The sequence below is a fragment of the Dryobates pubescens genome, chromosome 13, assembly GCF_014839835.1.
Source record: "Dryobates pubescens isolate bDryPub1 chromosome 13, bDryPub1.pri, whole genome shotgun sequence".
NCBI lineage: Eukaryota > Metazoa > Chordata > Aves > Piciformes > Picidae > Dryobates > Dryobates pubescens.
The window spans coordinates 31,822,221-31,848,192 of NC_071624.1; the positions used below are offsets into that span (position 1 = coordinate 31,822,221).

Consider the following 25,972-nt stretch of genomic DNA (forward strand, 5'->3'; position numbering starts at 1 on the left):
TGCATGCTGTGCATGGTCACTTTCCCATCAGGTCAAACCCCTTCACCATTTCCCCATTTCTTGCCCATGCACACCCCAGCTCGTGTCTCAAGAGAAGAGGGGAGAAGGTGCTGCGGGAACAGCTAAACCTGGTTCTCCTGTAACGCTCTGGTAAAGGCATTGTGGCCAGAAGAGAGCATCTAACCTGACCTTCTGTTTAATTCAGGTCTCAGAGCTGCATTTGGCAGCTCCTGGAGTCAGCCACGTGACTGCTAGTCCAGCTGGAGTGAGAGTTTGAGCAGCAAAGGAACTAAGAGAAAAGCGATCCCGTTGGTTTCTGAAGGGCCTTTCCCCAACCCCTCCTCAGAGCCAGATCCTAACATGTTCAGTGCAGAAGGACAGTTCAAGCCCTACTGGTGTGAGGACTCTAAGATGAGGACAGTCTGCAGGAGAAGGTGATCCAACAGGGCAGTGCAGCTTCTCGACTTCCCCCTGCTCCACCAAACCTCTCTCTGCCTCTTTTAACCAGCTTCAGGAAGGCAACTCCCCCCTCACCCCCACCAAAGAAATGAACAGAAATCTCCAGTGGCTTTCAGAAAGCTGAGCTTTGGCTTTTCACTGGTCCCAGCTGACACCTGAGCTGGTGGGTTTTTGGTGGATAATAAATAACTGGCCTTTCAGCTCACCCATGATTGAAATTAAGGCAAATGCCAGACCACTGCATGTCACTAAATCAAACCCTGGGCAGCAAAATCCAGTCCCCTGGGCCGTGCTTTTAAAACACACCTTGGTGGTGGGTGGGGTGGCAGGGGCAAATCCCAAACCATCTCATGCATTTGAAATCAAGGCAGCAAGAAATCAAGCATTTTAGGAGGTGCCTGTTGGAAAGGTTGGGCAGAGGTGAGGGAGGAGTGGGGGGGGTTCCAAACCATCTGTTGACAGAACCAAGACAAGAAAAGGAAAGCACAGGCTCATGCAGCAGCAGCAGCCACGTGTGTCTCATCTGACAAAACAAAGTGTGATGCAAAAATGCTCTTCACCTTAATTCTTCAGGAAGGAGCTGAATGACCCAGTATTTATTGCAGCTTCTTTTATTTGGTTTTGGGTTCAAATGAAAAGGAGAAAACAAAACAAAACAAAGCAAAGCAACACCACTGGACAAACATTTTTTGGTTGGTTGGTTGGTTGGTTTCTAGATTGATTTGCTTGGGTTATTTGGTTTGGTTCCTTGTTTTTTTTTTGCCTCCCCTTCTACACAGCCAAGCCAAGTGGGTTGTGGGTTTGGGGGTTGTGGGTTTGTTTTCTGGTTTGATTTTTATGTTATGCCTTTTTGTTTTGGTTTGGGTTTTTTTTTTGGTAGAGAAACAAGGAGAGAACCCCACAGAACCTAACGCTCCAGATGAAAGGTACCTGAGGTAGTGAAGAATTAGAGTGAACAGCATCTTTTCTCTGGTGGTGGTGTCTGGAACTTCAGCTACATGCAGAAGTCGAGCATGTTGCAAAATGTCAAAGCAAATGGCCAGCAGACCTGCTACAGCAGTGTTGTCATTATTGAACTGGGATGCTGCTGGAGAGACCACAGCCAGCCCAGTCTGCTCCAGCAAGGACCACTACTCACACCCCAGGCCTCACCCCGAGCTAAAGGAGCAAAAGCAGCTGTTCTGCTGGCTGGGAGGACTCCTAACTGCTGACCCCAAGCTGTGCTGCTTCTGCTTTACATCACAGCCTCCTCACACCTGCATGTGGCAGCGTCAGACCTTCCTGTCCACCATCACCCAGATCCAGACAGGTCCAGCTAAGATAAGGGGGTTGGAACTAGATGATCTTTAAGGTCCCTTCCAACCCAAACCATCCTGTCATTCTCTGACACAGAACCTTCCTGAAGCAGGACCTTTTGGTTGGTTTTGCTTCCCCCAAGGGGAGTGCTGTGATTTTGGAGTTTCTTTCCATCCACACCTTCCAAACCCCATTTGTTAATCTGGGCTGGGCATCACTTTCTAGGAGCTACTACCCAGTGTGTGGGCAGCCTCCAAGAACTGAGGAGGAGCTCCTTGCCCACGTTCACATCCTCTCTAGGCAGAGCTTAAGCACCAGGCAGAGGAGCAGGGCAGTTCTTGTCACCCACACTCAGCCCCACCAGACCAGGGCTAACATCTCCCACATCACTGCTCTGCTGTTTGAAGGTGTGGGCATCTAATCTGGAGCCAAGCTACCTCATGTTTTAATTAGGAACCAGCAATGCCAGGAAAAGCAGGCTCAGGCTGATGGAAAACACAGACAGGAGCCAAACCTGCAAGCAGTTGTGCTCCTTGCTATCTCCTCTGCAGGTGTCAGACTTCTGACAGCTACTTCACAGCCTGATAACAGCAGATTCTGCTCTTGCTGCTACACCCTGCTTGTTAGGAAGAGGCAGAGGCTGCTGGTTTAACTGTAACAGGAGCACACTAGATGTGGCACAAGCAATCAAGAGGTCTTGAAGCCAAGCCTGGTGGTACTGAAGCTGTAATCCTAGAGCTGGGGGAGATTTCACATGAGCTAGTGGAGAGGCAACACCTGCCCATCTTCTGAGCTGCCAGGCTGTGCAGGAGGGCTCTGGCCTGGGCAATGGGTTGGTTTATACCACCCAGCTATCTCCTCTGAGAAAGCAGGGACTTCCCAGGCTCCAGAAGTAGACCAGATCCTGAATGCTAAGAGGCACACTGCTTGAGAACACCAACTTAATACATCTGTCATGAGCTCCTTCAGAAAAGGAATTAGATGACAGATTGTTGGAGGGTGGAGAGCCTTGAATCATCTGAAACCCACCAGGCTATGAATGCAAGAAGTGCAATGAAAGCCACAGAAAGCTTCTGCACCTCCATGCAACCTTCTCTGCACACTTCTCTACCCTCTAGAGCTAAACAAAGTGTGGGACCATGCACAGCCCAGCCATCCCTGGGCTCAAACCGTAGCTCACTACTCTTCTGCTCTGCTCTGGCTACACTGGCACACTGCTGCTGCCTCTGCCCAGCACATCACTGCTACGCTGTGAGGGTTCACCTCTGAGCCTTCCTGCGCAAGGCTGCCCTCCCGAGTCTGCACGGTGGAGGCAGAACACAAAGAGCTGCGAGGCTCCCTCCTCCTCCTCTCCCGAGAACATGCTCTTGTGTGAAGGTGAGGCAGGAAGCCTCCCGAAGGAGAGGAGAGGGAAGGTGCTGTCGTTCCCACCTCCCCCAGGCTGTGAGCATCCCCCAGGCTCCCTGCACAGGCTGCTGGAGCCGCAGCTCTCCTGGTGCAAGCGTCCCTCCCTGCCATAATGCCAACACTGTTGTATGCAGCAGTGGAAGGAGCTGCAATAGAGCTCTGGGACACAGGGGGAGGAGGATAAAAACCTTTCATCCTATTAGGAGCTGTGAGGTTCCGAGAGCAGATCATTGATAGCATTGCGTGAAGCTTATCTTCCTCCTCCTCATCATCGTCAACAGAGGTAGAGCGGCTGGCAGCTAAGTGGTGGTAGTTAATAGTTACTGCTCAAAGAGAATAGTGAAAGAGGAGCATAAGAAGAGAGAACTGTGGGAAAGCTCAACAGGACATGTTCAGCAAAGACAAAGGACCTGAGTCCTGCCCTCCTCCTGAGGGCACCGGCTCCTGTGAAGGGCCCTGGGGGGGCAGCGTCTCACGGGGAACAAGCAGCACTGCACCAGGCGCGGGCCAGCCCGGGACGGCGCACAGCCAGCGTCCCCAGAGCACACAGGGCACTGCAGGAAGGTGCCAGTGCCAGCCTGCAGTAGGTGAATGTGCTTTCCAGGGGAACTCCACAGGAACTGTAGGCTCCAGCTACCTTCTGTCCTTCACCGTGCCCTTATCCATGCTTCGGCATCTTTCCCGCTCTGGAACCTGTGCCAGAGGCACCTGGGCAGCCAACATTCTGCTCCCCAGCTCTGTCTGGCACTGCAAACATGCAAGCTCCAGCCCTGCTCCGGGGAGGCCGAGGCAGCAGGCAGCTCTCTGTGTCCTGCACTCGACAGGCAGGTCTGTGCTGGGTGTGCCTGCAGAATCTGCAGCCCCCTCGGTGCAGGCAGAGGCAGAAGATGCTTCGGCTGCTGTGTGCATGGACTTACCTGTGCAAATCCAGAAGCCCTAACAAAGCAAGGCCCCCACTGTGGCTCAGTCCCCTGGGGTAAGGAGGGCTCAGCTGAGATTTCTGCTTTTTCAGCTGCAGCTAAGCCCCAGTGTGAGCAGCAAATCCAAATCCCCTGCCAGCTTTAGGGGTCTGATCTCCCTGGGAAATTCTTGCTGCTTTGCCAAGGGGGACTAGAACTGAACATGCTGTTTGAGAGCTGGCTCAGATGCCTCCTTGCCTGGGAGGGATTTGTATTGAACTGATGACATGAGGTGGTTTGGTGCTTGGGAGTTCATTTGGCTTCCTTGAAGGCCCTTTTATTTAGCCATTGTTAAGTTCTTGCTTCCAAGCCAGGAAAACTTAGCCCAGGGAGTTCTTGGCGGGGGGGGGGTGGTGGTGGTGGGAGGCACTTTAAGAGTTGAGTTTATGGTTGGGTTTTTTTTTTCCTAATAACAACATTATGAGCAAGCTGTGTGGCCAATAAAAACATCCTCACTTCAGGAGCAAAGCTGCTCTTGGCTGGCCAAGCAACCTTTTGGGTTTTTCAGTGTGGCAGCCCAGGGGAGTATGCTGAAAACCTCCTCTGCCCAGCACAGAGGAAACAGAAATGAGATTCCCCACCTCAAGCCCCATCTTTCACTGCTCTGAAGGAAACCTGCAGTAGGCTGTACCTGCTGATCACAACTATCACACCAGGACATCCTGGGGTAGCTTTATTCCCCACCCCACCAAAAGCTTGGCTTTGTCTGGGACCTTCAGCTACTGCCCAGGACATTACTGGGAGGTTTTGTTAGCTTTTGGGGTTGGTTCTGTTGTTTGGTGGTTGGTTTGTTTCCCAACCAAAGCAGAACAAAGGCACTTACTGTTCTCATGCTTGTGTCCTGGATAGATAATTCTGAACACATAGTCTGTGGAGGTGTCCTCAGCTGGCATTTCCTCCAGGTCCACAGATCTGTTGCTGTTCCGTTTCCGAAGCTTTGGGAACACCTTCCCCTGGAGGAAACAGGGATTCCATGCCCTCAGCTGTGAGGGACTAACACAGCACCACAGACTAACCCCTGCACCCCTCTGGCACCTTAAAACTGAACTTGGAGGGAGAGGGCAAGAGTAGACTTGCACAGAGGAGGTGGTTTAGGGGTATTGAACACAGCTTTTCCTGTAACCCAGGGCAGCTGGGCACCAGCCTCTCCAGTAATCCTCTGACAGCAGTGATGTCCCAGTCCCTCCCATCTGGGATCATGCTTTGATACAAGAGCAGATTTCAGTTCATTGATCACTGGGGTAATGAAAGCATGAACCACTGCTACAGACTCTGCAAGGATCAAGCTGCACTCAGTGGAGTTATTTTGCCTCCCACTTTTTACTACAGAGCAGCTGGAAAGCGACACCCAGACTCCATGGAGCAGGATGCTGGTTGAACAAAGCCATTGAGGCTGGATGTTAGGAAATATTTCTCCACTGGAAGGGTGCTCAAACATTGGCAGAGGCTGCCCAGGGCAGTGCTGGAGTCACCATCCCTGGAGGTGTTTAAGCAGCCTGGCACTTGGGGACATGGTTTAGTGTTGACCCTTCAGTGGTGGGTCAAGGGTTGGACTGGATGAGCTTGGAGGATTCTTCCAACTGGATCTATTCTGTGGGTTGAGTGATTCTGTGATGAAGGTCAGCCCTACCTACTGCAAGCAGCTGATCAGAAGGCAGTACCTTGCCCTGTTGGGACCAAAGTGGTGGCTCCAGCTGACCACGAGGCAGGAGCCCATTTTCCAGACAGGAAAGGAAGGCGAGGAGGTGACCTCCTTGGGGGAAGTGCAGTGGAGGTCTCTGAGTTCCATCCTGACTCACCAAAACCAGAGTCCATCTGCCTTCTGCTGCAAAGGAGGACAAGAGGAGTCCACACTGTTACACCACAGCCTCCATTTTTCACTCTTACCTTTCAAGTGAATTTGATTTGTCATCTCTAAGCAGACAAGCAAACCCCAGCAAGCCAAGGTGTGATCCAGGGCTGATCACAGCCCTCTAGCCCTAAAGAAGCTGTTGGGAATTGGATGGTCAGAGGGGGAGAGGTGGTGGCTCCCTGTCTGCAGGTGGATGGCCCCACTGGAGCCACAGCTGGCAGAAATGCTCCCCTCCCCCTTTCAAAGGTCAGCAGATGGAGGCCAAAGCCTCCATGCTCAATAGCTGCTGCTGACAGCTTGCCACAAGTGCTGCCCTGCATAGATGCCCAGAGAACCCAAAGCACACAGAAAGCAATGCCAGCAGCAGCAGCCTGAGGCAGAGAGGAGCTCTTGCCAGGCCATTCAGGCAAGGCACCTGAAGAGGGAAAAACTGTTTGCCTGCCTTTGCAATAAGCCTCTAAGAGGCACCACCTGAAGTGGCAGCAGGATGAGCAGCACTCACATTCACCTGGCAGGGAGAGGAGGAGTTTGTGCTTACGTTGCTGATGGCAGTGAATGCAGACGATCTGGCTCAGAGGCACGACCAAAGCGTAGTCCCAGTAAACACTGGTGGGGGAGGAAAGAGTGGAGGAAAGAGAGGTTTATATTCCACACTCAGGAGTGTCTGGGATTCCAAGCAGCCCATAAAACAACTGTGCTAAGTTAATGACTGCTTATTACATTTGGTTAATCAAGGTAAATTAATAGCTCAGTGAAAAGTGAAGGAACTTGTTCTCTGCAGTGGATACATCTGGCACCAGCCCTTCCAGAGCCTCCCTTTCCCCCTCCACCTCCCCTTTCCACCCTCCACCTCCCCTTTCCACCCTCCACCTCCCCTTTCCACCCTCCACCTCATCCCAGATTACAGCAATGCTCTGGCTAAGATTAGAACACCTGGGGCACAGACTCCATGGCCTTGTAGCTGGGTTCAGTCCTGTCTTGCACATCTGATTTATGAGCAGCAGCATGAAAACCCACTGGGGCTCAGGCTCACAGATTAAACCCTGGAAGCAGCTCCAAACCCTTCTGAGAAGAGCCCTGACAGTTTAGCAATAAAGCAAGGCTGGGGGGGGGCTTCATTAATGCTCTGTTAAAAGCAGAGACCAAGTGTTAGAAGAAGAATGGTGTGGGTGAAGCACCTGAGAGCTCTGCTCTGGGGCTGAAGGAGGCATTCCCTGAGGAGACAAACCTGCCTGCTTCAAGCCTTCACCCTGAATGCCAGGTGAGATGATAAATGATCTAACCAAAGACATTGTGGAGGCTGAAATTAGCCCTGCCTGCCAAGTGACTTCTGACCCTCTGAAGGGAATTGCAGTGATGGAAGGCAGTGCTGAGTCTTTTCTCACTAACACCTGGCAAAGTGGGCTTTTGTTTCCTTGTGGACAGCCAAGTGGCTAAGCTGCTTCACCTGTGGCAAAGCAGAACAGAACCCAAGCTGTCTGACCCCTCAGCTTCCACACCATTCAGCTTCACCTAAATCAGCCTTGTTACCCTCCTGTCATGTTGCCAAGCATACAGCAAACAACCCCCTGAGCACTTCCCATCCTTCCCTGAAGGCAGTGCCTACCTTTTCTCCAGCTCTGTGTCCCCAAGGGTTCCATTCATCAGCTGATTTGGAGTCCATTTCAGTGTCAAGCTATCTGCTGACTGATGAAGGGAGAGATAGCCAGGGATTGCCTCCAGGTCATCTTTCTGTTCACAGAAGCAACAAGCAGACAGCCCAGGTGACTCGAGTGCACAGCCAGAAGCATCATGCTCAGTCTTCCTGCACCCCACAAGCTCCAGAGCAGGGCTGTAACTAGGAACTGCTGAGGGAAACCTCCACACCAGAAGCACTGGGTTTGAATATTGCCAGTGGAAAGAGGGGAGAAACCACAGCACAGCCACTGGGGTTATGGAATACAGTCCAGCATGTTTGCTTGTTTGTTACAAGCAGCTGAATGTGAGCCAGCAGTGTGCCCAGGTGGCCAAGAAAGCCAGTGGCATCCTGGCTGGGATCAGAAATGCTGTGTCCAGCAGGAGCAGGATTGTCCTCTTGGACTCAGCTCTGGGGAGGCCACACCTTGAGTATTGTGTCCAGTTCTGGGCACCTCAATCCAAGAGGGATGTGGAGGTGCTGGAGCCGGTGCAGAGGAGGGCAAGGAAGCTGGGGAGGGCCTGGAGAGTTAATCTGATGGAGAGAGACTGAAGGAGCTGGGGATGGTTAGTGTGGAAAAGAGGAGGCTGAGGGAGACCTCATTGCTGTCTGCAACTACCTGAAAGGAGGCTGTGGAGAGGTTGGTGCTGGTCTCTTCTGACAGTGATAAAACAAGAGGGAACAGCCTCAAGCTGCCACTGGGGAGGTTTAGACTGGACAGTAGGAAACACATTTTCCCATCAAGAGTGGTCAGGGACTGGAATGTGCTGCCCAGGGAGGTGGTGGGGTCACCAACCCTGGAGGTGCTTGGGGCTATGGCTTAGGGGTGACCCTTGTAGAGCAGGGTTCTGAGTTGGACTTGGTGATCCTGAGGCTCTTTTCCAACCTGAATGTTTCTGTGATTCCTCCCCACAGGTCCACTTTGCAGTGCACCTTGCTCAGAAAGTGTCTTAATCTGCCTCAGCATCACAGAGTCAAGGGGGAAGGCAGCATAGTGCTGAGGACAAGGCGAGCACCCCCGAGCTGGGCTGTGCTCTGACTGCTCCAGTCAGAGCTGCATGCACTGGCCCAAAGGTGCAGGTACTCACAGGCTGCACCAGGACGTTGTTCTTGCCGTACAGGAGGTGTGTCCTGGAGTTCTGGTGCAAGGACTCCACATACTCCCTGGCTGAGGCTGAGAAGCGATCTTCCGAGGTGCTGCCGCTGGAGTGGCGCTTCCGGATCTGGCACACACAGACAGGGCAGCTGGGGCAGGGCTCAACCACCAACAGCTCTGCTTCAGACTGATCTCCACAGAGCAGAACTTCTCCTGAAGCCAGGAGACCTTGCAGAGAAATGACCTGGGCTCTCTGCTTCCCTCCGAGGCAGCTCTCATGTATTAGGTGAACTACCTGATCAGACTCCAGCTGTCAAACGCCACAGAATTCAGCCCTGGGTCTCAACCTCCTCTACACACAGAGAAATTGGACATTTGGGCCCAGGTGGGCTTCTAATCTGTGCTAAAGGCTCCACCAGAGAACAGAGAGGCTGCTCTGGATTCAGATCTTTCCCAGATCACAGGTGCCAAACGCCACAGAATTCAGCCCTGGGTCTCAACCTCCTCTGCACGCAGAGAAATTGGACATTTGGGCCCAGGTGGGCTTCTAATCTGTGACAAAGGCTCAGTCAGAGAACAGCCAGGCTGCTCTAGATGCAGATCTCTCCCTCCTGTTGCTGTTATCACCCTGAGGCTCAGCTCAGGAAGAGCTGCACAGTAAATACCTACTCCCAGGGCCGGGCGCTTGGAGGGGGAGTCCTGGCGGCCGTGCACCCCATGGATGCGGTGTCGCTGGACCAGCTCGTCTGCAGAAGGGTCTGTCCAGTAGTGATCTGCTGTTTTCAGCTTGGTGTACTCCAGAGCACATGGTCCAACTAAGAAAACCCAAGAGAGAAACCTTCTGAGTCCATCTGCTGGCTTCCTCCTCAAGCCAGGTGAATGCAAAATGATCGCTTCCCGACCCTACAGCACCAGGCTCTAACACAGACACTACGGAGAGCAGCACGGCAGCTCCACAGCCCTGGCCTGCAGGCAGTCCAGGTGACTCCAGAGCACAACTACAACTGTCACATGGAGTCTTCCTAAGCCTGTGTCCCTGTAGGACACAACCCCCTGCCATGGCAGCGCTGGCACTTCGAGTCTGTTACCAAGCACTCAGTCAAAAGCCATTCCCCTTCTGTTCTCTGATCCAACCAATAATTGATAACCAGCCCAGAGGACTGCTCCCTGCTGGTCTCACAGGCAACAAAACATCTTCCATGGTGTTGTTCTATCACAAACAGCTGAACTGCACACCAGAGAGAAAAGCAAGCAAGCAAACAGATCACCTTTAGTGAAGCTAGCATAAGGCAAAACGTTTTAAGAAACCATTTATTTTCTGTAGCATAAGAAGTAACTTTGCAAGAGCTCACCTAGAAGAGAAGCCAGTATTGGGCCACAAACAGGATCTGCCAGTAAAGCTTCTTTTTCATAATATTTACTAGGAACAAAAGATCAGAGCCCAGTTAACACCACTGGATGTTATGTTTGAAAGCTCTCTGCCTCCTGCTAGCACGAGTCCACTGACAGTTATCCCACTACTGCCCACCACAAAGCAGACCAAAGCAACCAGAAGAGAGGAGGGCAGAGGAGGCAGATGTGCTGCTGTTAACCCAACAACGCCTTCAGCACTTGCTGTGGCCCCAGCAGCCCAGGGGGAAGGCAGCTGTGTGTGCAGGGGGGAAGTGTGGCAGCTGAAGTGGTGCTCCAGGTGACTTCTCCATAAAAGCTAACACCCCAAACCCCAGCAGCAGAGTGTTGCTGTGGTCATCAGACACCCACACAACAGGGCAGGAAGAGCAGGGTGCATCTGAACAGGCAGAGAGAGGGCCAAAGGCATCCAAACCCCACAGCTTTCCTGAACTGACAGCTAGAGGCCAAGCAGTTGCAGGATTACCTAGGAATGCCCAACACATCCATCTCCTCCAAAAGCTCTGCTGGAGCTGCACTGGTGGTGCATCCACTGATCTTGTAAAGGAGAGTCATAGAATTGTCAGGGTTGGAGGGGACCTCAAGGCTCAGCCAGTCCCAGCCCCCTGCCATGGGCAGGGACACCTCACACTGCAGCAGGTTGCTCACAGCCACCTCCAGCCTGGCTGCAAACAGCTGCAGGGGTGAGGCTTCCACCACCTCCCTGGGCAGCCTGTGCCAGGCTCTCACCACCCTCATGGGGAACAACTTCTTCCTCACATCCAATCTCAATCTCCCCACTTCTAGTTCTGCTCCATCCCCCCCAGTCCTATCCCTCCCTGACACCCTCAGAAGTCCCTCCCCAGCTTTCTTGGAGCCCCCTTCAGATCCTGGAAGGCCACAGTTAGGTCTCCTTGGTGGAATTGTAGTGTGGGGTTTGCAGGCACAGAAGGGCTTTCACAACAGGCTGTGTCCTGGACTCTTTTAGACATCATTAAATAGATCATATGGAAGCTATGGAGAAATTCATGTTCAGACATCTGCTTTAGAAAGAGATCATTTCCTAACCTACATCCCCAGCACTGTCTTAGACCTCTGTGGAGCAGAAAAGGAGCCTGGAACAAGCAGTTCCACAACCCTACCCTCCAGACTTCTCTGCTTAACAAGGTGCCCACCAGCTCAGCCTGGGATCCATGCTCTGCCCTCCATCAGTGGCACAGCCTCAGACAAGCCCCCTCCTTGCAGCCTGCTCATTCCCTCCTCAGCTGCTTTTGAAGTGAGCTCTGCAGAGGCAGGAGCCTGCCTTTGCTGAATGTGCCTGCCCAATGTATTTGATCTGGGGCTTTGGGCACTTAATGCAATATGAAGACAAACAATAACTCCCTGCAAGCAATTTTGCCAGTTCTCCACAGAGACCAAGAGATCCACACAGCCTTGAACATCTCTTCCAGCTGTAAGGAATAATCTTGAAGCACTGTCAAGAGCAAAGAGCCAGCTATAAACAGTAGCCTCCTGCAGTGACCCAGGTCTGGCCATGGCAGCAGGCAAAGCTGACTTATCAAACCACCCAGCCAAGAAATCCAACCACCCAAATGCCTTCAGCTGCCCTTATCCTCTGCTGGCTGTTCCACTAGATGGGGCTCAAACTCTAGGAGACCTTCTCTCCGAGAGCAGAAGGGCTGAAGGGCTCCAACATGGAGCATTTGAGCAGTAATGTCACAAAAATGCATCAGCAGGCTTCTCACAGAACCTGAGGATGGCTCAGCTTGAAAGGGACCTCAGAGATCATCTCCTCTAACCTCCCCACCATGCCCAGGGACACCTCTCAACTAGACTCAGCTGCTCAAAGCCTCATCCAGCCTGGCCCTGAACACCCCCAGGGAGGAGGCAACCTCCCTGGGCAGCCTATTCCAGAGTCTCATCACCCTTATAGTGAAGAACAACTCCCTCAGCTCCAGCCTAACCCTGCTCTGCCTCAGCTTCAAACCATTCCCCCTTGGCCTGTCTCAGACACCCTCAGGTAAAGTCCCTCTGTAGCCTTCCTGTAGGATCCCGTCAGGTGCTGGGATGCTGCTGTATGAGAAGCAGCCTTCTGAAGTGGTTTGTTTCATTCACTAAGCCATGTTCTCAAAATCAGACATCTGCAGCCAAGGGCCTGATCCCAACTCATCTGAACAGCTGCAGAAGGCAGGAAGGTGAACATCTACAGCACAGAGCAAGGCAACAACTCAGACCAAACTCAAGTCTCCAGGTGAATTATGTGGAAAAGGACATTGCCCCCCCTTGTATCCATGCAGCAGCAGAGCTGTGGATGCCCTGGGCTGAGCTGCTGTCATTAACTGAGGCTCTGGGACAGAGCCAACCCTCCCACAGCCTCCTCTGCACTCAGCTATTAAACCAATCTGGCCTCAGACATCCCAGAGCAACACTTTGCCTCCACCAGCACAAAGGCTGTTCTTCCACTCTCTCTCTTTTTAGTGGCAAGATACCTCATGAAAACCAAGCAGAGGCCAAGGAAAGCAGCAATGCAAACGTGGACAGCACTGTGAAAACAACTTCCCTGCCCCAGCTCCCTTCCTTGGCCAGACCCACGGGCTCTGGGCAGCCAAGAAGGTGTCTGCCCTGTGCAGAATTACAACTAGCAATGGCAGTGGGCACAGACAGACCTCCAGCTTCAGGGCTCCTACTTTGCTCTTTTTATGTGCCCCATAACTCCTTTTAACCAGTTCTGGGAGGGTAGGAAGGGTAGGAGTGAAGAGGCACCTCCTGAGACACCAGAGCTAACGTGGGCTGGTAGGAAGCAGTGGTAGAATCAAGAGGATTTCCCTTCTCCTCTTAAAAAGTCTCTGTAGGTTGCAGTCCCAAAGCACTGATGCCTCTCTCTGGTTTTGCAAGGGAAAATAGACCTGACACAAAGCTTGGCTTTTCTTCAAAGGACCTCTTTGCACAGCCCAAAGGTTTGATGTCCTTAACTCCTCCTTCCCCCTTCCTTCATCTGCAAAGGGCATTCTCCTCCCTGGCATCCTAAAGCTCCAGCTCATGTGAGGGAATGAAGCCCTCCTGGCCTATTAGAAGCCATTTCTATTGCACCAAGGTCTAGGTCCTGTTAGGATTTGGGCACCTAGCAGACTTCAAGCCAGGTTTGGAGCTGATTTCTGGGGAGCTGTCTGGCTGATCACTTGTTGAAGGCTGCAACAGCATCAAGGATTCAAAACCAAAGTGCCTTTTGTTGCTGTTTTTCTCCTACATGCCTCTGCAACTGGTTTTCTGCAGCAGAAGCCTACAGAAGGCTTCTGATTAAATCCCTTGTGGCAGCTAGCTAAAGCCAGCAGCCCCCCTGTGCTTCTCCTCCTTCCTCACCTGCAGTTATCCACAATGTACTGCACGACCTTGTCCAGCACCTTCTCGATCAGCGCCGTCCGCACCCAGATGTGTTTGATGGCCTGAGGTGACAGCACAGGGCTCTTGCTCGTGGTTGATCCCTGCCTCTTGAGGGGCTCCTGCCCATTGGGCTGGTTTTTCCTGCAAAAGGAGATAAAGTGGAAGCAGTCAGAACTCAGACTGCTCTCCTGGGAAGCTCTCTGCTCACAGGCTGGCTGGAGAGGGGCTGGAGCAGTGTCTGAGCAGCGGGTGGCTGTACACCAGCTGGCTGTGCCACTGTGTCAGCAGTGGGTGAGGAGCTCCAGCCAGCCCAGCACCAGGGATTGCCTGAAAGCCACGGATTCCTCAGCCCTGACTTGTGAGTAGAAGCCTGTAAAGATGATCCCATTCACAGATGGGTGCTAAACAGGCTCTAAACCAACCCCAAACAGCTCTGGGTTAGGTATCTCAGGCTAGGCAGTCACCTGCCAAAAACATCTTTTCCACTTCTGAAGCTTCAGGAAAACCCCTGAACATTTGAGCTCCTCCAAACCCAGGCTGAAATGAAGAGCTGTAAACCCACTGCACCCCAAAAGAAGGGAAAAAAATGACAAAATGCAAAGTGTAGCAGAAAATAAGGTAGCAGCTGATGAACAGAAGTTCCCTCCTGATCAAACAAAGCTTCACACTTGGCTGGGAAAGGCACAGTGGGGATGGTGTCAAGGAGATTCTTGTCTCCCAGCCTTGTCTGGTACCTTCAGGCTGAAGCTGACCCCAAGGAGGTTTCAGCAGGAGATATTCCCACTGAGCCCTGGAGCAGGGTTTGAGCTAACACAGGCAGAGCTCTCCCAGGGCCATACCATCAGCAGGCAATCCTTGGGCACGGGCCCATGTCTCCCTTCTCTCTGTCAAGCACCATATATAGCCACAGCACAGCCTGTGCTAGCATCTTGGCAGTGAGATCCCAGCTCCTGCCACCTACAGAATGACAACAACACAACTAGGAGACAAGCAGCATCAAAGTGAGAAACTGGAACTACAGCAAATGAGCAACCAAAGCCAGCTGGGAGCTTGCTTACAGCCAAGCCCCCCTGCCTGTCCCCACAGCACAAGCCAGCACAGCAACAAGTCCAGCTCAGGAGTGAGGAGCTCAGGGATGCCTCAGTGGTGGGACCACAAGCTGGCTCCACAGAGCAGAACCACTGCCCAGCTGTGGCTGCAAACAACAACCTGGGCACTGCTCAGCACAGTGCTCTCTGAGCCATGCAGGCAGTTCTCATCCCTCTATGTGGAGTTTATTTGCTGCCCAGAACACCTACTTGACCCCAGCCCAACGAGGGCCAGTGCACAGTGTGCCCCAGCCACACTGTGGGGCAGTGTCTGGAACAGGATGCTGGCACCCCAAGTATGCCACAGGTCCTGCCAGGCTGCTGCACAGCTTCACCTGGTTGGAGCTGCAGCTTGCATCATGCAAGGAGCAGCTCTGTGCCTTCCCAGCACAAGACACACACACTTACCCATGCTGGCTGTCCTGCCAGTGGGCACCCACCTGTCACCCACTGAGCACTGGTGTCCCCAGCACATGCTCTCACTGCCACCAGTGCTCCTTCCTCTCTTTGGTGGCACTGACACAAATTCCCTCTTCTCTCTGCCGAGATCATCAGTGGCTTGAACAGATTTGGAGCCAGAGACTGATTCTGAAGCTGGAAGTGCTGCTTGCAGCTTTCCAGTGTCCCAAAGGTGCCCCACAAAAAGGAAGGTTGGGTTTTGCTCTCTGCTGCTCGTTCCTGCTGCCCAGCAAAGGGTCTGAAAGGTGACTTTGTGCTGCCTCCCTCCCTCCCCGGTGGCTTTCTTACGCGAGACAAGATGACAACACCGCTCAGTGCCCAGCTCCTAGCAGGCAGCAACAAGTCCCAGGGCACAATTTCCTGCCACACAGAGTTTCCCATGACAGCACTGCTGGGGCACTACCCTAAATCCTCTCCTCCTCAAATACATCATGCACCTAAGCCACACGTGGTGAAGCTGTGCCGGCCCTGCCCATCTCCTGCACCAGCTGATTCCCTTCCCACCAGCAGCCCACGCTGGCCCACCACAGCCTGCCTGTCAGCACCCTACAGCCACCACTTGCTGCCCACTTTTGGAGCTGTGCTGACCCACTACAGCGAGAGGCAAAACCCAGACACCAAAGCCCCAGTTCCCAGCCTCTGCCCCTTTGCCAGCCCTCAGCTTGATCAAACAGAACCACCTGCAGGCACCCAAGAGACGAAGCAGCTCCAGCAGCCGAGGCCGCGCTGCACGGACCCTGCTGACGAGCAGCCCCCAGCCTCACCTGCTTTCTACCTGCTGCTGCAGCTCCTGCACCTTCTTGCATATGTCTCCAGCTACTGGGTAGGTCTTGCCCACTTTGGTGAAGAGTGCAGCCACTTTGTCAGTCCGCAGGAAGCCGGCAGCCCTGCGCTTCAGCATGTGCAGCAGACAGGCTTCCACCACACCTGCGAGAGAGGGAAGGAGACACACCTGTGGGTGCTGCTGGCCTTCAGGCTCCTCTTGCTGAATGCCATCTGCTGACCCCACTGGTCAGGTGTGGAGTCAGCAGCAGAGAGGAGAGGTGGGCAAAGGCAGGCTGGGTCTCAGAGGGCACACGCCTGGCTCTGATCCGCAGCACCTTGGAGGCTGCAGCTAACGCCAGGGAACGAACCGAGGGGCTGAGACAGCTCCCAGGGTCTTCACCTTTTAAAGGTTACTGTGAAGGATTTCCCCTGTTCTACTGGAAATGAAGCCAAAGGCAAAGCTTCTCAACACCTTGTGCCAGAGCCACACCGCCCAGCACAAGGTCTACCAGGCTGGAAATGTGCTTGGACTGCTGGTCTCTGCTCTCATTGGTCTCTGTCAGCTGCTGCATTCATTTCTCCCACTTGCATTCCTCCACCTGGTCCTGCTAGCAACAGGAAGGTCTCACCAGAGGCCACAGTTCCCTGCTCTTTGCTACTCAGTGGCAGGAGCTTTAGCACTGGCCTGTGAAGAACAGGGCTGGTAAGGAGGCATCTCCTGTAAGTTATACAGGACCCAGGGGCAAAGCACAGCCTGCACTGCCACAGGATCCTGGCTGGCAGAAGCAGGGTAGAACAAATCATCCTTTCACTTCTGATTGTTAAACTCTGAACTCTTCATGTCCCAAACCAAAATGAGATGCCTTCACTATGCCACCCCTCCCTGGAAACAGGTATGGAAAGGACAAAAGAAGTCTGCCAGCCCCCTCAAGCTGCCTCATGGATTCCATCCTCCTCTGGCAGAGGAAGGCTGAAAGGAGCAGGAGACAGATGCAAACTTTACTATCACAGCTGGGGAGGAACTCAGATACAGTGAGACTGGTACACATGGCAACCCAGGCTGGGGTGAGGCAATGCACCAGGAGAGTTACAGCTGCTTTGATTATGCATTTCACTGCTTAAAAATGGCACAAACTGCTCCTCCAGTACTGCTGCCTGCAGCTCCCTCACCAGTGGTGACTAATCCAAAACGTGGAGAAATGAGGAGGCTGGGTGAGGAGAGAGACCTGCAAGAACCAAAGGCAGAGCTACACTTCCTTCAGAACACACAGAACCCACAGGCACTGGAGCCCAGCTTGGTCACAGCTCAGCTGAGCTGGGCTTTAGGAGTTGCATGTGTGTGTGTTTTGTCCTGAAGATGAACCAGCTCTGAGGACACTTGCAGGACTGAAGTCACAGGGGCTAGTGGAAAACAAACAGGAAAGCAAACAACTCTGCCAGGGAAGAGAAACCTCTCCCAAAGCAATGGAGATCAGTACAGGAAAGCAAACAACTCTGCCAGGGAAGAGAAACCTCTCCCAGAGCAATGCAGATCACTATAGGAAAGCAAACAACTCTGCTAGGGAAGAGAAACCTCTCCCAGAGCAATGCAGATCACTATAGGAAAGAAAACAACTCTGCCAGGGAAGAGAAACCTCTCCCAGAGCAATGGAGATCAGTACAGGACAAGGAAGCCATACTGCCTGGTGAGAGAAATTCATCATTCAGCAGAGCTCACCATCTAGCTTTGGACAAGAAAAGGCCTCTGAAGGCCGAGGAAAATGTGCCTCTGCTGAAGCCTGAGAGGGAGCAGAGGTGCAGCCAGACCCCCAGCTACACCAGACCCACCTGCCAGCTTCACTCTGCCAGCCTTACTGGCCCCCACTAAGAGACTGCACTGTGCCCTTCCAGCCCTGCAAGACTGCACCAGGAACCCAAGCAGCTCTCATCTGAAGTGCTACAGGGGGGGGAGTAAAAAAAGAAACAAGACAGATACAAACAAAAGCCAAACCAAAGCTGAAGCCCTCCCTGCCTATCAGCTTTGCGATCGAGCCTGCAGATGACTCACCCAGCCAACGCTGGCCATAAAAAGGGATGGAGGAGAACAGAACCAATTCATTCATGGGGAGGGGAGGAAGAAAACAAACTACTTTATTGCAAGGTGAGCACTCCCTGAAGCCAGGCAGGCAGGAAACCCTTACAGAGGGGTCTGGGCTCAGCATCCCAGCGATGCTCTCCCGTGTCCAAAGCCAGCAGGCAGTCCTGCAGTCAGGATTGCCACATGAAGTGTTGGTTGTGAGTGACAAATGGCTCTCCATCTGCTCTGGTGCTCACTGCATCTCTCCCAGGACTCAGCAGCTGCTTTGGGAAGGAGGCAGAGTTTTGTTGTGCTTTAAGCCCAACGTTGTCAGGTGCCGAACACTTCCTGAAGACTTTTCTCTCCTCCTTGTACAGAAACCCTGCAGTGCCTGTGCTGACAAAGACCTCCCTTCAGTGCTCAGCCCCTGAACCCCCCTGAGCCATGGCCCAGGCAGTGAATGGCACCAGAACCCCCTCAAACCCCAGCATTTAGCTAGCTTAGGAGCTCCATCAGGGCATCAAGGAAGGTGTCTGCACGGAGCAGTGTCAGTGAAAACAGCTCCTCCACCTCAGCACTGCAACCCTGCCCCTGTGCTGTGCAGGCTGGGGAGTTACCTGGGGATTAATAGAAATACAAAACCACTAATGAAGAGAAGCATTCAGGAGGGGCTAAAACCTCACATTTTGGGTCTCATCACAGTGCAAAACTGCAATTGGCCTCCTGCTATCACTCCCTGCAGAAACTACCCTGGTGTGTGCTCAGGGAGCACAGCTGTTTGCTCTGGGAGTGCAGAAAGCAGCACTGGGAGAACAAATGGGAAAGGCACTGTGGGACACCCCTGCCACTGCCTGGCTTTCAGCTGTGAAGCCAAAGATGTTTTCAAGCCAAGGAACACTGGCTGCAATCTGCCAGAAGAGAAAATGTCCATGGAGAGCTCTCATTCCCCTAGGAGACAGCCAGTGGGACTCAAGGCTGATGGCTTTGGGGCTTTGGGATTTTTCAGTTTTAATTATTTTTATCAAGCTAGAACTAACCTGACCTGGCAAAGCCAAGCCTCAGGGTGCAGCCTGCATCCAGTCTTTGCATCACAGAATCCTGGAATGGCTCAGCTTGGAAGGGACCTCAGAGATCATCTCCTGGGGCAGGGACACCTCTCAACTAGACTCAGCTGCCCAAAGCCTCATCCTGCCTGACCTTGAACACCCCCAGGGAGAAGGCAGCCACAGCCTCCCTGGGAAAAAGGAGAGAAGCCAACAGCCTCTCTTCTCCTCCTTCCTAGTCCTAAGTTTAGTTAGACTGCAAATTCTTCCCTTGCAGCACAATCTGGATGAGAACCACTGAAAACTCCAAATTCCTCTTGGAGTGCAAAAAAAGTCAGCTCGGTGCTTCTGGCCAGCACTGAGAGAGGGACAATGCAAACAAGCACAGGAAAGCCCTGCACACACAGAGCCCCCAGGAAAGGAGTAACTGGGGAGGCTGCTGAGCCCTGGGGCAGGCTGCTGAGCCCTGGGGGAGGCTGCTGAGCCCTGGGGGAGGCAGTGCAGCCAGTATAAACCTGTGTGTCTCATGGTACAAGCCAGGAGGCACCATTCCTTCATGGAAAGAGGGAATGTGCTGCCCAGGGAGGTGCTTGAGTTGCCAACCCTGGATGTGTTTAAGGATCATTTGGATGTGGTGCTTGGGGACATGGTTTAGGGGTGAACCTTCTCAAGCAGGGGTCTGGGTTGGACTTGGTGATCCTGAGGGTCACTTCCAAGCTGAATGCTTCTGTGATTTGTGTGTCTCATGGTACACACCAGTGTGTCTCAGGGACTTGCTGATACTGAAGGACTTGGGGTTTTCTTTTGGGCTTTTCATTTTTGCTGGGTTTGGGTTGGGTTTTTTTAATGGCTTTTATTTCAATAGGCAAGGGGCATCTGAGCAGTCACAGCATTCACTTTGGGGGTTTATTTCAATAGGCAAGGGGCATCTGAGCAGTCACAGCATTCACTTTGGGGGTTTATTTCAATAGGCAAGGGGCATCTGAGCAGTCACAGCATTCACTTTGGGGGTTTATTTCAATAGGCAAGGGGCATCTGAGCAGTCACAGCATTCACTTTGGGGGTTTATTTCAATAGCCAAGGGGCATCTGAGCATTCACAGCATTCAGTTGAGGCCTCTAGCACAGCTGTTTGTGCTGTGCCCACCCACCCCCTTGCCTGTCCCCAAGGCAAATGGATCAAGTCGCGGTTGTGTTAGAAGCTGGACCAAAATCCTGGCCCATCCACCTTCCTGCAACCCAAATAGAGCCTCAGAGTCCTACAAGGAGGTATTCCTACACTCCTACACCCACTGCCTCTCTGAAAAACAACAGTGATTCACCTTGCTTTGTGATTGCTCATTTAATTGCTTCTTACCCTCCAGTTTCACTTCCAACAGCACTGGCAAACTGCTGCTCAGATGGAGAAATAAAGCATCCTCAGTTCTGGTTATTACTTTCTGTGTTAAGGTCCCACTGCATCAGGCACTGCACAAACACACACTGAGAGACAGCCACACAGAGGGAAGACTGATCAAAAGCAGAAGAAAATAGGTAGAAACTTATCCCACTTTCTGCAGCAAGAGAACAGCTTTCTGGAACACCTGAAAGGATCAGCACCAGGAGCTGAGGATCAAGGCACCTGGCAGCATTCTGTCTGGGAGCAGAGAGGGAAGATCACTCAGCCTTGTCCCCTGGTGAGATGGACAGCACAGCAGTGTGCTTCTCCTCTCCATCATGCCCCCAAGAAGAGAACACCCATAGCCCAGCCACCATCAGGGATTTTTTTGTTGCAGCTGGCCCTGCAATAACTCTGCCTGGGCTGCCCTGCAATAACTGCCCCAGAGCTTCTTACTGCTGTTTGCAAAGGTCCTGACCAGGCTGATCTCAGAGGAGTCCTAGCCCAGAAGCAGCTCACTGAGCTGCTGTATGGCAGCAAGGGAACAGTGCCAAGGGCCTCAGCTTCTGCAGACTCCTGTTCTCTCAGGACATGAACTCAGCTGCATCAAACAAGGCTCCCAAGCAGCAAGTCTGACACTGCCTCCCATGCTGGGAAACCTCCCAAACAGACCTACTGCCTCAGCAGACAGCCCCCCCCTTGCTTCTTCACCCACATCACACACACCAGCTCAAGTGGGACACCAGTCCCTGAAAGGAGGAGCAGGACACAGGGGCACATCCCTGCCTGACCCCCTCAGCCATCAGCTTCCACCAGGAAACATCTGCTGCAATCAAAGGCCATCTGCAGGTGGCAAAGCAATGCCTGTGGCCTCACACAGGCAGGAGCCCAGCTGCTGATGTCACCTCTGCAAGCAAGGCTGCTCCTGCTCAAAGGAAGGGAGAGCATCTCAGCAGCCTCCTCGGAAGCAGCAGTGGGGGCGAGCACTGTTTGCTTGGCTGCTCATGGGGTTCTGCAAGGCCAGGCAGAGCAGCAGGGGAAAAACAAAGAGTGATGACAGCATGGGGATGTTCTTCACATCACAGTCAGGGATGCTGTCTAGCAACCATCACAACAACTCTTAACCCAGCTACTGTTTTGCTTTGGCTTTCAATCAGAAACAAAGAAAATGAGGAGGGGAGGGAAAAAAAAAGCCAAGCAGAGAAGCAGCTTTCCAGATGCCTGAAGCAATGCAGCAATAATTGGCTCCAAACCTTCAATGAAGCAACCTGCCTTTAAAAATAACTGCAAAGAAGGGCACTGCTGTTGCTTAGGAAACAGCCTCCCTTCTTCCCACCTTCACTGGGGGGGTGGTTTGTTGGTTTGTTGTTTGGTGTTTTTTTTTTCCCCTCCCTCTTTCTTTAAGACAATAAAATATTAATGAAACAAATGTAGTGAGAAGCACAACAGGCACAGCTTTAATTGTTACCAAATGGGGCAGCTGCCACAGAGGGCAACTGCCACAGAGGGCAACTGCCACAGAGACTGTCCCTAAAGCCCCAGGATTTAATTATTCCACTGGGACATTTCTTATCAGAAGGACTTGGCCTAGCATCAGTCCCCAGCCGACTGTGACACAGGTGGAGGGCAGACACACAGGGATTAGCTGCTGGACTGCCCCAGGATGGATGTTCCCTGGGATGAGAGAGTAATGCACCACAAGCAGGTAGCCTCAGCTCTGGGTTCAGGCTCCAGCCCCAGCCTGTGTCACCTTTGAGTCACTTCGTTCTCTACTTCATTCACAGACTGAGGGGAGCAATCCTGGCCGTCTCCAACTTTTCTCTCCTCCTTTACACATGGGAATCACTCCAGAACAACTGCCTGGCCATCCACACCTGACCTAATCTGAATTAGCTCTCCAGCACCCAGTGGCTCCTATCCAGTCAAGCTAGCATTCAAGGGCAGGACATCTTGCAGCACAGATGTCCTCCTGTTGCACCCCAGGGGACCATACAGATGTCACCTCCACAGTGCAGGATGGCAGGAGGGGATCCCTCCAACACAGTGAGCAGCACAAGAGCTTCACAGATGTGAGGTAAAGAGGTCTGCAGCCTGGAAGGGTCAAGGAGGGCTTTCTGCTCACTGTGTGCCCAAAGGCAGGCACTGATCTCACTGCACCTTGCCACCATCATCCACAGCCAGGTGCTCCTGCACATGCACACAGCCCAGCTCAGTCAAAAGGGAAACTTCAGCACATCCTAGATATAAGAGCAGATATTGGAGAGAAATACTTCAGAGTGAGGGTGGGAAGACACTGGCACAGGCTGCCCAGGGAGGCTGTGGATGATCCTCTCCCTGGAGGTGTTCAAGGCCAGGCTGGATGAGGCTTTGAGCAACCTGGGCTGGTGGGAGGTGTCCCTGCCCCATGGCAGGGGGCTGGAACTGGGTGATCTTGAAGGCCTCTTCCAACCCAAACCATTCTATGAATCCTGAGCAAACCTGTGGAAGAAGCACCTCGAGCTGCAAAATCCTTCAAAAGCCCTGAGAGGATCTTGTCAGCAGTGCTCAAATGGCTTTCACACACAAGGTAACTGAGGACACCTCCTTAGCTCCACTTACCTTTGCTCCTTCTTGTTTCTCTGCTATTTTAAGCCAGCCACAAACATCAGATTACTGTTTCCCAAGCATTAGCTTGAACCAGTGTGATCACCCTTTGTACAGGGAAATAAGCCAGCATTCACAAGCTCTTCTTCCTGGAAGCCTCCACATCTCTCCTCTGCTGTGCAGGAAGTTTTCCACCAACCCACTACTGCTTTGCACTTTGGCTGCTTGTGCTTCTTGCCTGCTGGTGATCTGCAAGGCACTCAGCCTGGATTCTTGGGCTTCAACCAGTTCCCCACAGCAGGCTCCCAGGGAGCAGGTGAAACCAAACTGACCTCATTCATTTGCCCTCCTCCCATTGTTCTGCTGGAAGGTGTCAGAAAGCAGCAGCTTGAACACCCCAAAGGGCATGGTGTGCCCAAACTGCCCCCCTGCCACAGTGCACCAGCACAGGCTTTCCATCAGCTGCAATCAATACAGATCACCCATTGCAATCACACTCAGCAGCTCCTGCATACAACCCAACCAGCAGGCAGCAGAGACAACATCATGAACACAGGGAAAAGGTCTTGCCAGAGAGCTGTCTGGGATGAAGGGAGCTGCAGGCTTGGGTAAATCAGGTTCCTGCAAGCCCACTTTTCTTTATTGTTGGGAAACCCAAACCAGGTAACCCTCAGCTGGAGTTGCCAACTGCACAGTGCAGGGCTCAGACTGCTGCCTAAAAGGATGGCACAGAGAGCATTTTGGGGGTTATCATGAGAAGAACCTTTGGGGCTGGGAAATGAAGTGATTTACTATAAAGAAAATTAACCATTTCTTCCTTTGTGGAATCTGAGCCTCTAGGAGGGCATAAAAAAGAGATTTTAACAAGTTTCCTTCAGCAGAAAGGCCTCAACAGGCAGCTGGGTGCACAAAGAGGTGATCTGCACACCCAGACACGTGCTGGGATTGCTGTGTGCACAGGCACAGGGGCAAACAACTCCTGCAGGCCCTCTGAGCAGAGCAGAAGGTGATCCCCAGCCTGCTTCCAGCAGCAAACCCCCGGCGGGGGGGACAGAAAAGTGCAGATCCTCACGACACAGAGACTGGAAGAGCAGCACTGCCCTTGGGACAAACCCACACAGCTCAGGTAATTCCCTGGTATGGCTCAGCTGGCAGCAGCCATCTCCAAATCCATTCACTGCAGCCAGGTTTGAGGAGCATCCCCTGCAGGAACCACTGCTGGGTTTCATTAAGTGCAGCTCTGATATTGATTTACAGTCCAAATAATCACAGTTCCCAATCAAGCTTTGGAAAATGTCCCTTTTTTTTTCCCCCCCTTGGTGTGTGACTTCAACAAGGCTACATCTTGCAAGGTCTGGGGGACCAAGTTCAGTTTTCTCCTTTTTTGTTTTGCCTTTATGCAAATCTTGACATAATGTAATGGTGTGTGGAATAAGAGCTCTAGGGCTGGGGCTGGAAGGGTGGCAAGCAGGGAAAAACCCAAGAGGGCCTGTGGAAGGGGTTATTTATGGCATTTGTTTAGCAGATGAGGCTTTCCTGAGGCAGGAAGAAATACTGCAGCCAAACACTTTGTTTTCATGGAAACTGAGCACAGGGAATTGAACTCAGGAGGCTGTGGGAAATAAGAACAAGTGAAAAGAGGAGGATGATAAAGAAGCAATCTGACGCTCACGATCTCCAGCTGCTCTTGCTTTACCTGCCTAATCCCAGACCTGCCCCAGCTTTATTACCAAGTTACAGCATGTTCTGTCATTGAGAAATGGATACTGAGCAGAGGAGAGGTCCAGCTGTGCCTGCAGAGCAGCTGAGAAGCAAATGGCTGCAGAGGAGACAGCCAAACGTGCTGCTTCGTCCAAGGGTGCAGCTTTGTGCATTACAGGGAAGAGGGAAAAGCTGAGTACCAAATGTGTGTTTAAGTCTCAACCCCCACCTGACATTCTGCCTTCAGATGCCAAGGATTGGAGACCCCTCAGATACAGCTGCACTGCAAGTAAGAGACTCGATGTGGCAAACCCAAGCACGCTGATGGGACGCCAGGCAAGGATAAAAGGAGAGAGCTGTGCTGGAGCCAGGCTCTCACTCCCACCTGCCTCATCTGATCTTCTCTCCATCAGTCATCAAAGCCATGCAGAAGCCCTGCACTGAGGCAGAAGGATTCCCTCACCTATCAGAGCAAAAAGCACTTTAAAAAGTGACTCATTTTGAACCAGCAACTTCCTCAGACCTCAGGTACTGTGATTCAAAGATCACAGCGTGGGGGGATGTGGGGGGGATGAAGCTACCTGTGCTCACCTCTTCATTGTCAGGGTTCAGCACCTAGGCCTGGACAGTGAAGAGTTCACATCACCCAGCTTGAGTACCCTTGGCACAAAGACACAAACAAATTGCTCCCTAGAAGAGGAGGAAGCAAGAGTGTAAGTGAAGTCCAATTAAGTATTTCCTTCACAGCCTCAAGCTAATGGCTCAGCACTTGGGTACAACTCCAGCTTCCTGACAGGGCATCCCTGAACAGCCACATCAAAGGGAGGAGTTCCTTCCCCTGCTGATGCTCCTCCACCACCACTCCACTGCTTGCTTTTAGCACAAACCCATTTCTCATTTCACCACAAGCCTGTGGACATCTGCAGCTTGCAGCCTCCCTGAGAGCTTGGTACATTGATCACAGGTTCTTATTTACAGCTGCCCTGCCATGCTTACAGTGGGACAACAGCAGCACTGCCAGGAGAAGGGAGTCAGAGTGAGAGCTGCAGCAGCAATGCAGCACCTTTTGACTGCTGAAGTCAAGATGCCCAATGCTGGAACAAGTGTGAGGCCAATCTGCCCTCAGATTTCATTTCACTTTCATTTCAAGGCTGCCAAATGAAGACCTCTGAAGTATCTATTACCTTCTATTAGTGCTTGGTAAAGCATTAGCACAGCCAACCACTTGGAATCCATGCAAAGGAGAGTGCCAAGGTGATAGGTGCCAGAAGAACAGCAAGGATTTGGATTGGACAACAGGACAAGGAGAGGTTAACTGTGAGCACAGGACCAGGTGCTGTGCAACTGTCCAGGGCACAAAGCATCTGCCTTGAAGTCAAACTGCAC

General features: G+C 52.5%; 1 protein-coding gene across 6 annotated transcripts in view; it reads right to left on the reverse strand.

The window, feature by feature from the left end:
- Positions 1–25,972, reverse strand: part of SGSM2 (small G protein signaling modulator 2) — a 53,409-nt gene that overhangs the window by 13,011 nt on the left and 14,426 nt on the right. For 3 of the 6 annotated variants that reach the window (XM_054166937.1, XM_054166934.1, XM_054166932.1), the window contains exons 3-12: positions 15,826–15,988; positions 13,494–13,655; positions 10,097–10,164; positions 9,414–9,559; positions 8,737–8,871; positions 7,580–7,704; positions 6,512–6,579; positions 5,783–5,946; positions 4,945–5,074; positions 3,351–3,485 (exon numbers count right to left, since the gene is read on the reverse strand). In XM_054166937.1, the coding sequence (XP_054022912.1) occupies positions 3,351–3,485; positions 4,945–5,074; positions 5,783–5,946; positions 6,512–6,579; positions 7,580–7,704; positions 8,737–8,871; positions 9,414–9,559; positions 10,097–10,164; positions 13,494–13,655; positions 15,826–15,988 (1,296 nt within the window). The remainder of the gene's footprint in view (positions 1–3,350; positions 3,486–4,944; positions 5,075–5,782; positions 5,947–6,511; positions 6,580–7,579; positions 7,705–8,736; positions 8,872–9,413; positions 9,560–10,096; positions 10,165–13,493; positions 13,656–15,825; positions 15,989–25,972) is intronic. The other 3 variants (XM_054166933.1, XM_054166936.1, XM_054166935.1) reach the window with 3 other exon arrangements.